Consider the following 14,047-nt stretch of genomic DNA (forward strand, 5'->3'; position numbering starts at 1 on the left):
TGAGCAATGTCCTGGGTTTGTTTTTGACAAAGGTTTTAAAGAAAATAATATTTATTTGTCGCATCGTATTATAGACAGCTTTCCGTGGATATTAAAATTAAAAATTCTATGATTAAAACCAGTTTTGTTAGAACCGAGAGACTGGGCTAAAAATCTTATGATTTTTATTTGTTTATTCATAGAAAAGTGTCTGTAATACTATAATATACATGATTTTTCAGTATGGTTGAAAACCGGTTCTACTCCAGCGGATATTAACCGGTTTAAAGCCATACTGGAATATTTATTACCTATTGAACGTTGATTGTCTTACTGTACAATGTGCATTGTATTAATAATCGGCTATACACAGTCCTATTTAAACTTTAAAATGCGCCAGACATAGCAGCAATACATTTCTCTTAATAGTTTCTAGTATGACGCAGATTGGAAAGGACTCAAACCTGATACCTATCTAACAGGTTAGAAAAGGTAAAATATAGATTATATCTTTCCATTACAAAGTACATACCGTATATGCCAAAAAAATATGTATTTTTGTCTTTTACTAAACTCTTTTGAATTTAACTGTCCTTGTTAAGCATCTTTAAAAATGGATTGTTTACCTTCAAGATTACGAAAAAGGGTATTTTATACATAAATAAATATGAATAAAAATAAAAAGTTCTTTTATACGCAGAAATTGAGACAAAATTAAATGTTTTTCGAAATCTTATTGTAGAGTAGTATTCTGTTATAGGTAAATAAAAGTAAAAATAAAAAAAATATAAAAATATAAAATTGAAATTTTTTACAATTATCCAAACAAAATAGAACAAAACTGACCTTTTATAATTTATCGCAATGGCAAGCCATTTTTATGGCTGTAATGAAGAGGTGGGTCAACCATTTCATATCTTAACCTTTACACAATAAGTGGATGCACCCTTAGCATACAGGGGAGGTAGGGCACTAAAATAGCATATCGATTCAATGATCAATGGTTAATGAGATTTTAATGCTCAAACACAAAATTGACATTTTCTTAAGTTTTAAGATTTTTGTTGTGGTAGGTATTTATTTGAAAACATAAGGGTGGGGGGGGGGGGAGTAAGTGCCATGCACATTAAAATCCTGTACAAGCCCTCGCCTGACAAATGTTTATATTAATGTGTGGGTGACCATTCGCATATTTTTCTACCTTTTAAATCTTAAAAAAATACACTGTCATGTTTGTTTTGGAAATTCTTTAACAATCACTAAGCCAAGGTATTATTAATAAAAGATCAAGACAAATCATAGTTATTTCTCGCATCGTATTATAAACGGCTTTCCGCGGATATAGAATGTACAATTATACGGCACCTAGGGGCTAAAAAACTGGTTTTAATCTTATAATTGTACATTTTTATATTCGTAGAAAGCTGGATATAATACGATGATAGACATAGTTTTTTCGTATGGATGAGAACCGGTTTCTATCCACCGGATACGAATGAATACGAGAAATATTTTATTAGATTTGTTCTATGCTTAGGATAGAAAGGCTACTGCTTATGATCAACCTGTCTGTAAGGCTGTGGAGTGAAAGGAGGGAGCAGGTGGATGGGTAATGAGGATAGCTTGAATACACACAATGGCGTGGACAGCGTTTTACCAGAGGGGGGGGGGAGATGAAACCTTAAAGGGGAAGTTATTTCTATTTTTACCTTAACCAAGGAGCTTTTCTACATAATTATTAAGGAGAAGGGGGTTTTTAGCTGACGAAAAATATCTCAGAAATGGCTTGTCCAATAAAGCTTCTAGCAAACCCATTGAGGCATATTTGCTATTTTAAAATAAAATTAGTAAAACAACAAACTGTTCTTTGAGTGCTTTCAAGTTTGAATGTTTTTTCTTAATTTCTATTTCAGATAAACACTATTTTTACTATATTATAAAATTCATTAGTTAGAATATCAATTAAAACATAAACAGATCTGTCAAAACTATGTTTGATCAAAAATAATTCAAATGTAAAACTATCAATTTATCAAAAAAAAATATAGAAAAACAAACATGAAAATTTAGATGACAGATGAAATTATTTTGAATATCCTGACTTTGATTGATATAATCCATATTCAATATGTTTGGGATGATTTCCTATACTCCAGAGACTTGGGGGACAGTTAATGATTGATAAAATTATTGATATAATCCATATTCAATATGTTCCAGGGACTTTGGGAAAGTAAAAGATGTTCAAGATTATTCTTTTTATAGTAGAATTTATATTCATTATTTTTGTATAAAAATTTCCTATCCGCTATGGACTGAAGGATATTCAATTAATTTATAAAACTATTTAATATCAAAATTTTTCCAGTAAAATACTATATATACTTATAAAATGCTATAAATACTTATAAAGCCTGATATAAAACTCTAGAAAGGGGCTCAGCCATGTAATACACAATTCTTCGAAACTTACCTAAAAATCATATAATTAAGATTGAAACTAATAATTTATAATTATTTTCATAATTTTCTTTAGCATAAATGAAATGAAATTATTTTTGTATGATAATCCTTCCTTAATTCCTAGGTTCGGCATATGCATGGTTCTTATCCTTTAAAATCAATCATTAAAAAAAATTCCATAGTCAAAAGGTCATGCTAGTATAACAGTAGGGAATGAACTTATTCAAAGAGTATATTTTTATTTTATACTGCGGACTCAAACATTTATAGTAGCAACATTATGTTGTCAAAATGCTATAAGAGTAATAGAGCTAAAATAGGAAATTTATATCCATGAAATTAATCTTTATTTTTATTAAAACGAAAATATTTGGCTAAAGTTAAAGTGTCTTAGATGATTGATTTTTCTTTGACCTAATAAATATTCAAAGCTTTACAATTAAAACTTATAATCTAAGAGAAGATTTCACATAAATTTTCATTATCTATCTCTAAATCGAAAGCTTTTTATAGAACGATACATAATTTTTATAAATACAAGAAATGTTGTCATTTAATATTAAAAATTAAGATAAAAAGAGGAATTCATACGAAAATATTTTTCCTACTTCAAAGAATATGTATTAGAAATGATTATTAGTTTTATAAAAGCAGCTTCACTATTAAAATATGATAATTAAAGGGATGGCCCCCTTTAGAACATGCCTATTCATATTTTAATACCTCATAGAACATAGAAATTATAATAGGTTTTTATAGGGCGGCTTTGCTATTGGTGCATATTAATGATATATTGAAGAAACACATTATAATTACAGGGATTATTAGGAATAAGATAAGGGACGATAACTTGATTCACAACCCAAATGCTAACATACAAAATTACTCCTTATGTGGATTCAAAATATTCCCTCCATGACTTTTCTAATGATATTTTTTACCTATTTCTCAATTTAAAACACATTTTCACATTAACCCAATTGTTATTTTCAAAAATTTTACCAAAGATTAAAACTAAGTCTCTATTAGACCTTGCGAAGTAAAAACCCAAGGACAGGGTATTTCATATGATAGCTACGCGTTACGAATATTTTTTTTGCCAATATGATGTTTTTCCTACTATTAACTATTGAAATATTATATGAAAATCACAAAGCTAATCTACAATTCAAGTAAAGTTGGTGGGGACAGAAGGCAACTCCACTACTATTCTAAAATGAGAAGGAGAGGAAATTTTTTTGACGTCAAAGTGTCTCAAAAAATCAGCCATGTGACGTCAAGAAAATGAGGGATTATCCATCTATTTTTTAGGGGTTTTCTTTTCCACTTCTCCTCTAATCTCCCTCAGTTTCATGACGTCACATGGCTGATTTTTGAGACACTTTGTCCCCCAACGAGGAAAATGCTTTTTCTGGAGGGAGGGGATTTTTTCTGAACAATATTTCTAAAGAAGATTGACCTAGCCCCCATAAAATTGCCTATTACAACTCAGTGCTATGTTTAGCCGCAGTTTTTCTTATTGTTTTTGAACGAGTATTTCCTTGTTACATGATTTACCTTGATAAAAATTATTATTTATAAACTGGAGAAAAATGTTTGGATGTAAAAAATATGACATAAATTTCAACCAGTTAATTATGAGTAAATACCTCCATCTTTAATAGCAGCCGAGAAAATCACATTACCCCATAGCGTTACGGACGGACAGAATAGGTGAATTATAGAGTAGCTTTGCTACTAAAACTTATATTTAGCAATGTACAATACCGAAACACTTTTGACCTACGCTTATATTCTTAAATATTTTAATACAATGATACTTTATTTAAATCTAAAGATTATATTTTTTAAACCTTAGCGAAATATTTGGCTTATAATCTTTGGTTTGCTTTTCAGAACCATATATATAGGGAAAGGCGAATGGACGATAAATCTTCTTCTATCCATCAATAACATAAAATATTATATTGATATGTAGACGAAAATGTTTCATTTTTTTTGAAATATTATTTCCAATCAAAACAATGTCCTTCTATAATTAAAATGTCGTGAGGAATTCAATTTATTTTCTATTTCCCTATCCCCACATCCCTGAATTCAAACCAAGGGGTGAGAAGTCATACAAACATTTAGGCAGAATTAGACGCCTGGAAATGTATTCTTAAGAAAAAAAATCTATTAAAAATAATTTAAGAAGGTGTTCGAATATTGGCTAAAATTCTTAAACACCAAAAATAGCGTCTATTGGTGCAATGTCAAATGCCATAAATGATAAGAACAGAGAGAATGCTTTGGCTCACAGACAGGTACAATTTATTTCCATACACAGTAAGAATTAGATCTTCTACACAAAGATTAAGTGCAATCAAATGGTTTGTCGTCCGTTATATAAAAGAAAAGTAGCATGATCTATTAAAAAGTTTATGTAATAATTAGTTATACAAGAGTTAACATTTTTAAATTAAAATTAAGAAAAACTTAAGCTAAGAAGTTGATATCATATCAAACATATAATATAATCATAATCTCATTATTAGAATAGTGTTATCGTTTGATAACCCCTTCTGTGGGTTTATATTACAGTTTGAACGATGATTGTTTGAACCATCAAATGAAGATTTAATGAAAGGACCTAAAGTATGTAGGCCAACGAATGAGGGAACGTATAAAACTTTGGGTTCAAGTTTAATTTAGAGTTCATTGTCCCCTACCGCCCGGAAGAAAAAAAAATAATAAAATTTTACTAAATTATAGGCTTTAATCTTTTTAACAGTCCAGTTGTATTTACATATAGGTATTCTGTTTTCAAAATATATTTCCTTGGCTATGGGCAGAAGAGCGTATACCGTTATAATATCCGTACAGGACTTTAGGGTGTTTCCTCAATAATGCAAACAGCGCAAACCATAATAGCAATTAATATTAACTCTAAATTCTGTTTATAAAATGACGAATTAAAGAATCATATTTAAAAAAAAAATGACACAATATACTATTCTTTTCTTGATTTTCTTACATTCATACAGTACTTAGATATAAGAAATAAAAATTGCATCGTAAAATAGTATCATTTAGAACAAATATGAATTTGTGTTTTACATTGGAAATTAAGAAGCTAACCATTCTTTTAAAATTCTAATTCACGTGACAATGGTCGATTGTAATGTAATAATTTTGTAAAGAGATAAAATTATCTTCTATTTACCTAGGACTGAATTCTAGATATGTAGGAAACACCGACACTTTAAACCCTCAACCACCCTCCCCCTCCCCCCCCCCTCTCAAACCCATTTCCATATCGCTTATGTAACATATTATACGTTTCCTTACTACACTTGCGTATACAACATCCATATACAAAGTGTCCATATCAAACAGCTGAAAATAATCACCATAATAAGTGCATTACGTTTGATAGGTATCGAACTCAAGTCTAGTTAACGCCGCAGCATAATTAAGACGTTAAAAAATATTTTCTGGTACATTGTCGTATTATACTTGAAATATTATAAAATTTGTGGAGTGTGTTGGCTAATACACAGCCGCAATATTATTGCTATACACTGTTCAGACAAAAATTATACAGTTAAATGGTTAATAGTCTGCACGATATTCCCAGTATAAGATATAACTCAAAAACTTAACACTTATCAATCTTTTGCTAAATATTTTCTGGAAGTATTTTTGCTAAATGATTAAAACACTTATATGTTCGTTTGAGAACAATACAAGAACACCACCACCTTTCCTTACATGTTATAAGTAAGTAAAAAAAAATGCTTTAAATCTTGAAAAACACACATTCTCTATTCTGTCTAAAAAATGCTCTTTTCTCAATGAAATGGTCAAACATGCCCTATAATTAGGGGAATCGACACAAGAAATTAAACCACTAATCTATCATGGCCAAAGGAAATCATTTCTTTGTGAACTAAATCAGTCAAAAGAAACCATTTCAGTTTTGAAATGCTCAATTCTAAAGCAGTTCTTAGTTCATATTTAATAATTTTTGCTAATGCTTACTAGTGCAGAATGAGCATGTTTTAGTATTATTCATAAAAACAATGAATCATGATTTTTTAGAATCATTTTTGTTGTTTTTCTATTTTGTTGATCATTTTTGAAAGTCCATGATTCATAAGGTTCTTCGTAAACCTATTTTTAACCAAGTTTATTGTACCAAACTGTTGGATATATCAATCCTATTATATAAAGTAATAAGCGTTTTTTGTCTGTCCCGAAGGATCTCGCTAACCGCCGAACCGATATTGTTCTCCTTTACAGTTGAGCTTCTTATAGGTCCCGGGAAGGTTTATAACATTTAACTTGGTGGGTGGGACACCCCCAACCCCCCCCCCAAAAAAAATGAAAATTTTTTTTTAACTAAAATTAAAAATGAGTGGGGGGGGGGCACCCCCCCCCCCAAAAAAATCCTTTTCGCCCCCCCAAAAAATTTTTTTTTACTTTTTCTTTTAAAATCTAAAATAAGAAACTGGGTTATTAAATTCGACTCTCTCCTCCTCAAGTGCCCCCAGAGGCCTCTAGGGGCGTAGCCGCTAGTCCTTATAATAAAGTAACATGATGTGTGTTTGTCTGTACCGAAGGATCTCGCTAACCGCTGAACCGATCGGGTTATCCTTAACAGGGTAGCTTCACATAGGTCTCAGGAAGGTTTATAACTACTTTGGGGGATGGTACCACCACCCTCCGAAGAGAAATCACAAAAAATCTATTTTTTCACGAAGAGAGATTTCAAAGCAACATAGATAGTTATCGTAGAGACATGAACGCAACATAGATAGGTATCGTTGAGACTTGAACCAAAAAAAAAAACATTTAAAGTGCCATTAGAGGCCTCTAGGGGCGTATCCGCTAGTTAATATATATCAAAAGACCATGCATAAATTTCAAATTTCTCCAAGACATTGTTAGGTGACTTATGTCTTAATTTACCAACATATAGAAAATGAATCTTGAACTGCACAACAATCTTATAACCAGGAAATAGATATTATTAAACTGAGGCAGGGAGAAAAAGGGAAAGAGAGAAAGAGAGAGAGAGAGAGAGAGAGAGAGAGAGAGAGAGAGAGAGAGAGAGAGAAAGAAAGAAAGGAAGTCATCATATGTAGGTATATATTAAGAAGGAATGCAGTAATGGGGGATGGAAACAAGGGGTAGTGGGGACACAGTTGAAGGTCAGGGTGGTTCAAGTCTTAGGGATCACTTGTTTGTGTGCGTGTGTGTGTATGTGTGTGTGCGTGTGTGTAAGCACTTGATTTATACTGAAGAAGACACACAGGCTGAAGTCGCGACCAAAAACTAACAACATGACGGTGTGCAAGTATGGCATGGAGTTATAATTAAAGAGGAGACAATTACAATAAACTACAGAAAGAAATAAAGAAGAATTCTAAACAGAACATTGAAAAATAAAGAAGGGTTTGAGCTTTATAAAGAAAGTAAGAAAGATTAGAAAGAATTGAAAAAGTCAACCTTATCAAACTTGTATGCTTGCTGCATACTTTATCTACAAAGACTAAATACTAAATAAAGCCAAAGTCGCAATTATAAGAGGACTGAAGAAATTTTGAAAGTTACTACTAAAGAATTTCTAACTCTATCATAGTGAAATAGACGGACAAAGTTAGATATAAAGTATATACTCATTGATCATAGGAATCTTCACAAGAAATTTCAGACAACTATCATAATTAGTAGACGAGGAAATCATGTTTTCCCGATACACCTTTTTGCAGGGATAAAGAGATATAGAATTAAACAATGGCTGATAAATAAAAAAAATACCCCTTCTCTAAATTACAATTAGTGGATGAAACGTTTGGAAAATCAAAACAAATGAACCTATCAATCAAGTCCCCAAGGTTGATAAGAAAACGAATAAGAAAACGTTATTATAAGACTTTGGGGACTAGTGTAATAAATAGCCCAATGTCCCCTACCTTCTAGCATGTCTGACTGACGAACATGTGGAATATAAGAGTAGCTTCGCTACTAAAATAAATAATTTTAGCTTTACTATTTATATTTGAAAGATCAAACAAACAAACAGCAAGAATAACAAAAGAGATGAAAAAGAATGAAACTTGAAACGCCGGCTTTACCATGCACATTGAAAAGGGCTGCTTGGGTTGAAAAAAAAGGGCAGACTCGGGTTTAAAAATAGCTGCAATCAAAGCTAATCTTTTACGATGTTTACTTCCTAGGTTATAAACAGCGTAGCTACGTTATACTTATCTTATATACTAAAGAGTAACATAATGTATGTATGTCTGTTAAGATCACGAAAAAGTCTGGAAAGAAATTTTGAATTGGACCAAAGAATGTTTAAGGCTATTTGAAGGAGTGGTAAAGTACACCACACTCCCCCCTCGGAAATGTAGCCACAAAACCCAAACTAATTCCATACAAAAGTTTAAATGAGGGGGGAGGGGTGCAATAATAACTATTTACTATTTAATTTTTGGATGTTGTCATTTTTGTTTTAATATACTTACACATATATATATTTGCTATTGTATTTCTAGAATTATTTTTAAAAATAATAATTAAATGGAAAATGAAATCAGGACGAGATGTTGAACTTTTGTTTGTGATAATAGTATTATATCAATATAGGCCATGACATTAAATAATCTGAAATCTGAATGTCGATAATTTGAGTAAAAAGTAAAAATAAACATTCATTTGTATGAATAGTTATGAACCTTCTCTGGACCTATGAGAAGCTACACTGTAAAGGAGAACCATATCGGTTCAGTGGTTAGCGATATTCTCCGGAACACAGACACAGATTCTGTTAATTCTACATAAGAATAGATAATTAGGAAAATTGAACTTAAAATCAGTATGCAAAAGTTGTCAAAGGCAGAATTTATCTAATACGTAATGGGGGAAGGGACAACTTTTCTTCTATTGTCCTGTCCCTTTATAACTGGTTATTAATAAAAGGATTTGCAATAAAGCCATGGTAATCTTTTCCTTATAAAAATAATGTATGTAACCCTTTCAGAAAAGCGAAGTTTTTCTCTAATGCATAGCATCCTTTACATATGTCATCCCATAATCAATAGGGACTAGGTTTTATTACGCTAAAGAATTGGTCTCAGATATGACGGCAAATTTTGCACATCCCCAATGATGATTCACAAAAGTATATTGTGTATATTGAAAAAGTTTGTACAATAACAGTTTGAAACCAATAATCAAAATTCAACAAAGTACCCAAAGTTTTCGAGTCACGATTAAGATAACGTATTGTAAAACTTTCAATGTCCCCTCCCTCCCTGATAACTTATAATTGTTTGGCATATGCAAAACAAAACAAAAAATCAAATGGTCTTGTTAATGGTTTAAATATTGATTTTAGTACCTTAATCCAAAATAGTTGCATTACGGGGGGTGGGGAAGTGGGGGGGGGGAGTTGGTTCCAAGAAAAAAGCCAAAAACCATTTAAAAATAAACGCTTCTCTAATAAGTGCAAACCATTCGGACCTTGATCTTCTGAGACTTTCAGCATAAGACATAAAAAAAACCTACCACTTTATATTAAGGATAAAATACGAAAAAAGTAATGACTGCAATAAACAATAAATAAAATGACAATAAATGACATAAATTATTTATGATTTTAAAAAATGTTTATTGACAGAATACCTGTTTAAAAATGATGTAAAATAAATCAAAATAAAGTTAAAAATAGTGCAAAAAAAGGATATCAAGTACATATCCTACTATATAAAGTAGTAAGGTTTTTGTTTGTATCTTAAGGTTTCGATGACTACTGAACAGATTTAGTTCTCCATTTTATGGAAACTAATTTTTGGTCCCCGGATAGTTTTAGGCTATTAAATTCTTATATCTATTTTCCTAATTTCCTTACCCTTACAAATTCAGAGCTCCTAGATGATAGGAGCGCAACCGCTAGTATTCTATAAAAGGGGTATTAAAAAGTTCAAATAATAACAGTTTTTTTCAGTTTGGATTCATTACCAATTAATATCCTGTGGATTAGAACCGGTTCCAAGCCATACTGAAAGATCATGTATGGCATCGAATTACAGACAATTTTCTACTAACATTAAAATCAAAATCGTTACTCGTGGCTAACGAATCTGTTTTTAATCTTATAATTTTTCCTTTAAATATCAATGGAAAGCTGTCTATAAGAAGATGCGATAAATAACTATCAAGACACAATCCCAGTGAAATTAGCAACATTTCCAGACAAACCATAATTATAGAAAAATATTGGTTTTGAAAAATTTGGCACTTAGACTAAAAGGTTAATAGTGCTATTTATTTGTCTGAGATTAGACAATTTATTGTTTTACAAATAAGCAAAATGTTAGGATAATAGGATTCATGAGTCCATTACAATCTTTAGAACTACTTATCATACATTTAGCTGTTGATTTTTATTGACTTAATGTAACAATTAAACATAAAACGTACACAGGACAAATGCCAATCTTTTGTATAATCAAACTTTCATCTAATTCAGCCGCTAGTGAGAAATGAATAAAAATTAAAATATTAAATATTTTGGCGACAATTAAACAGGTATAAAGGTGCTCAGTAACCGAAGCTGCAATGTTTTTAAAACTTTAGCTGATACATAGAATTTGCAGTTTTGCATAAATATGAAATGAGAAAATTATTGGACAGTTAAAAGGTCACTTTAGCCATTTAATCCGTGAAATTAGGAAAATTCTATCATTTATTTACAAAAATTATTGTTCCTACTTCAAAACTTTTTACTAAAGAATTCGATTTCTGTGTTTTTCGTGTGTTATTCAAGTTTAGGGGAAAATTTGAAACTTTCCGGTAAGCTTAATAATGATCCTGAGCAGGTCAAAATCAATTTTACAAAGTAAGAACTGTTATCACCAAAATATTGAATTTTTAGGAATAATTTAAAGGGGGGAGTGGTGACAAAAACTCTGTAAAATCTAGATACAAAGAGAGGCATATTCTTAACCTTTAAGATAAAAGATTAAATTCACATCAAAATGGAAAAAATAAATAAATTACTAGTCACTAAATTTTCAAAAAAAAGTGCGATCCTGATCCTTAATAAAACATAAACCAATGACCATGAATTAAATAATTACTTTAAATATATTTCTTAATTGCACAATTAATTTGTTTTATTATTTTAGAAATAAATATCATTTTTATTGCAGGATATTCTTAGCAAAGAATCTAATTAACAACTTGATTATAATTAATAAATTATGAAAGTAGGGGACAATGGGCAGTTTATTACACTAGTCCCCAAAGTTTTAAATGACATTTTATAATTCGTTGGCTTATATTGTGGACTTTTAATGAATTTTGATTGGTTGATTAATTCACTAAGCTAAGTATCCAAACGTTTCAAACAATAGTTGTAATCTACAGAAGAGGGAATTTTGAGTATCATTTGTTTAGGTATGTATTGGGGATGTACAATACATCCTTTTATCTCCATTGTCTTATCCCTTTAGATCTCTAATAAATTAGAATTGTTTTGTAAATAATTAAGGACAGACAAACATACTTTTAGAATGGCTTTACCACATGAAATAAGATAGAAAGAAAGAAAGGAAAGATTCCGACAATAAATCTAAACAAAAGTTGGTTTAGAAGTGGATTAAAAAGTGACCATTTGACATTTTAGAAAGGTTCTGACGCATTTGTTTGGGTGTTAATACATTTCCGCTGAAACATTTTTGACTAATTATTTTACCAAATATTAGAAACACCCGACAGACAGACAACTAGCCCATTAATCTAAATGAATTATAATCATGAATTAAAAATTATTTTGTTTTTTTAAAATGACACCTTTTTCTTAGTCCATTGCTGCCTTTATATAACTGACTTTGTCTGTTAGACATTTAGGTTCATTCCTTTATAGCTCTTTCATTATTTAATTTAAGTATTTTGATTGGTTTAAAATATTTGGGAGAAACAAGTCTGTTGTGTTTTTAAAGATTTTATCAGTGAATTGAAAACAGCGCTCAGCAGCCAACACCAAACATCCAATTTTAATGCAACTAAGCAGCTGAAAAAAGAATAGGTAAGCACGAAACTGTTTTTTCCTCTTGTAAAGAGAAGTGTCTTTCATTGCGGCTTTGTAGCGACTGCCTTGCCCTGGTAAAAAAAAATACCAACAAACAAAAAAGTACATTTCAAAAATACCATTTTAAGGTCAGTTTCTTTTCAAGTATTTGTGACAAGAAGGTGTGAAATTTATAATTTTAAGTATAACTAGGCCAGGTTAACTTATATTAGAGATAGGTTTACCTCTGTTGAATATATTAATTTATTTATTTTATCAATTTTGATCTATTTATAATCGTTTATTAGTTGCATGTATTTTCTTAATCTACTAACAAAACAAAATTTCTTTTGTTCGTAAATCTTCATTCAGTTTTATTTAGAAATAATACATAATTCAAATCTTGTAAAAGATTAGAAGTATTGGAAAGAAAAAAATCTTACCTTTCAGTGAGAAGATTAAGAACCTGTTTGCCCGAAGCAAAGGTCCTGTAGGTGTTGAGGAACACATTGATATAGGTGGACTCGAGCTCGCCGGAGTCACTGGACAGAGACTCGACCAGGCGCTCCAGAGTTCCCGCCTTCAGGAACCTGACCCTCACTGTCTCCCACTCCAGGTGAGATATACTGTCCTCATCATCTAAATATAATGAATTATTTAGTTTTAAAATTTAGATTAATTTTAACAGCGATGCTGCTCTGCATTTAGGTTTGGTCCGTCTGTATGTCTGCTACTGTTATTTATTAAGTAATGTATGATTTGTCCTATCGATTTAAATTTTTTACATGATGAAGCCTGTAAAAGCTAGACACAATTTAGGAAGTGTAGAAACTTCATATTCAATAACAAAACGTCCGTATGTACATTTTAAACGTGATGATTTTTAGATTTTTAGAAAACAGTATTGCATACGATATGATTATCCTATTCACTTGACTTGATCTGGATATCATCAAAGTGGTCTTAGAAGGTGATGTGCTGGATAAGATTTTCAAAACAGCTAGTTGGTTGACCTGAGTTGGTTGACTTGGTTGGTGTGTGGTATCTGACTTTCTTGAGGTAAACTGTGTATATGGCTCCATCCACTCTCTCCTCCCCCCATAGTCGCCATGTTGGTTGCTGAAATAAACAATCAATCAATAACAAAAAAAACTCTCTTCTCCTCCATAATAGCTGCCATGTTGGTTGCTATAATAAACAATCAATCAATAACAAAATACCCTCTTCCTCCCCCATCATAGCCGCCATGTTGGTTGCTAAAATATAAGATCAATCAATCCCAAATTACTCTCTTCTCTCCCATCATAGCAGCCATGTTGGTTGCTGAAAAAAAACAATCAATCAATAACATAGTACATTATTGCTCCATCCATGTTGGTTGTTAAGATAAGCATCTACTTGGTTGCTAAAATTTACAATCAATCAATAACATAATAGTCATTACTCCCAAATAGCCACCCTGTTGGTTGCAAAAATAAACGTAATTTTTGATAATATAATATGGCTACATCAACTGTATCCTACCCACATAGCCGCCATTTT

The 14,047-nt window shown here is 31.0% G+C and overlaps 1 protein-coding gene across 2 annotated transcripts in view; it reads right to left on the reverse strand.

Moving 5' to 3' along the window:
* Rgl (Ral guanine nucleotide dissociation stimulator-like) overlaps positions 1 to 14,047 on the reverse strand; it is a 102,160-nt gene that overhangs the window by 38,390 nt on the left and 49,723 nt on the right. For both annotated transcript variants that reach the window (XM_080157795.1, XM_080157794.1), the window contains 2 exons: positions 13,519 to 13,624; positions 12,949 to 13,144 (listed from right to left, as the gene is read on the reverse strand). In XM_080157795.1, coding sequence (XP_080013921.1) covers positions 12,949 to 13,144; positions 13,519 to 13,624 — 302 coding nt within the window. The remainder of the gene's footprint in view (positions 1 to 12,948; positions 13,145 to 13,518; positions 13,625 to 14,047) is intronic.

This window comes from Acartia tonsa, chromosome 4, assembly GCF_053477335.1.
Source record: "Acartia tonsa isolate MP-2025a chromosome 4, ASM5347733v1, whole genome shotgun sequence".
NCBI lineage: Eukaryota > Metazoa > Arthropoda > Copepoda > Calanoida > Acartiidae > Acartia > Acartia tonsa.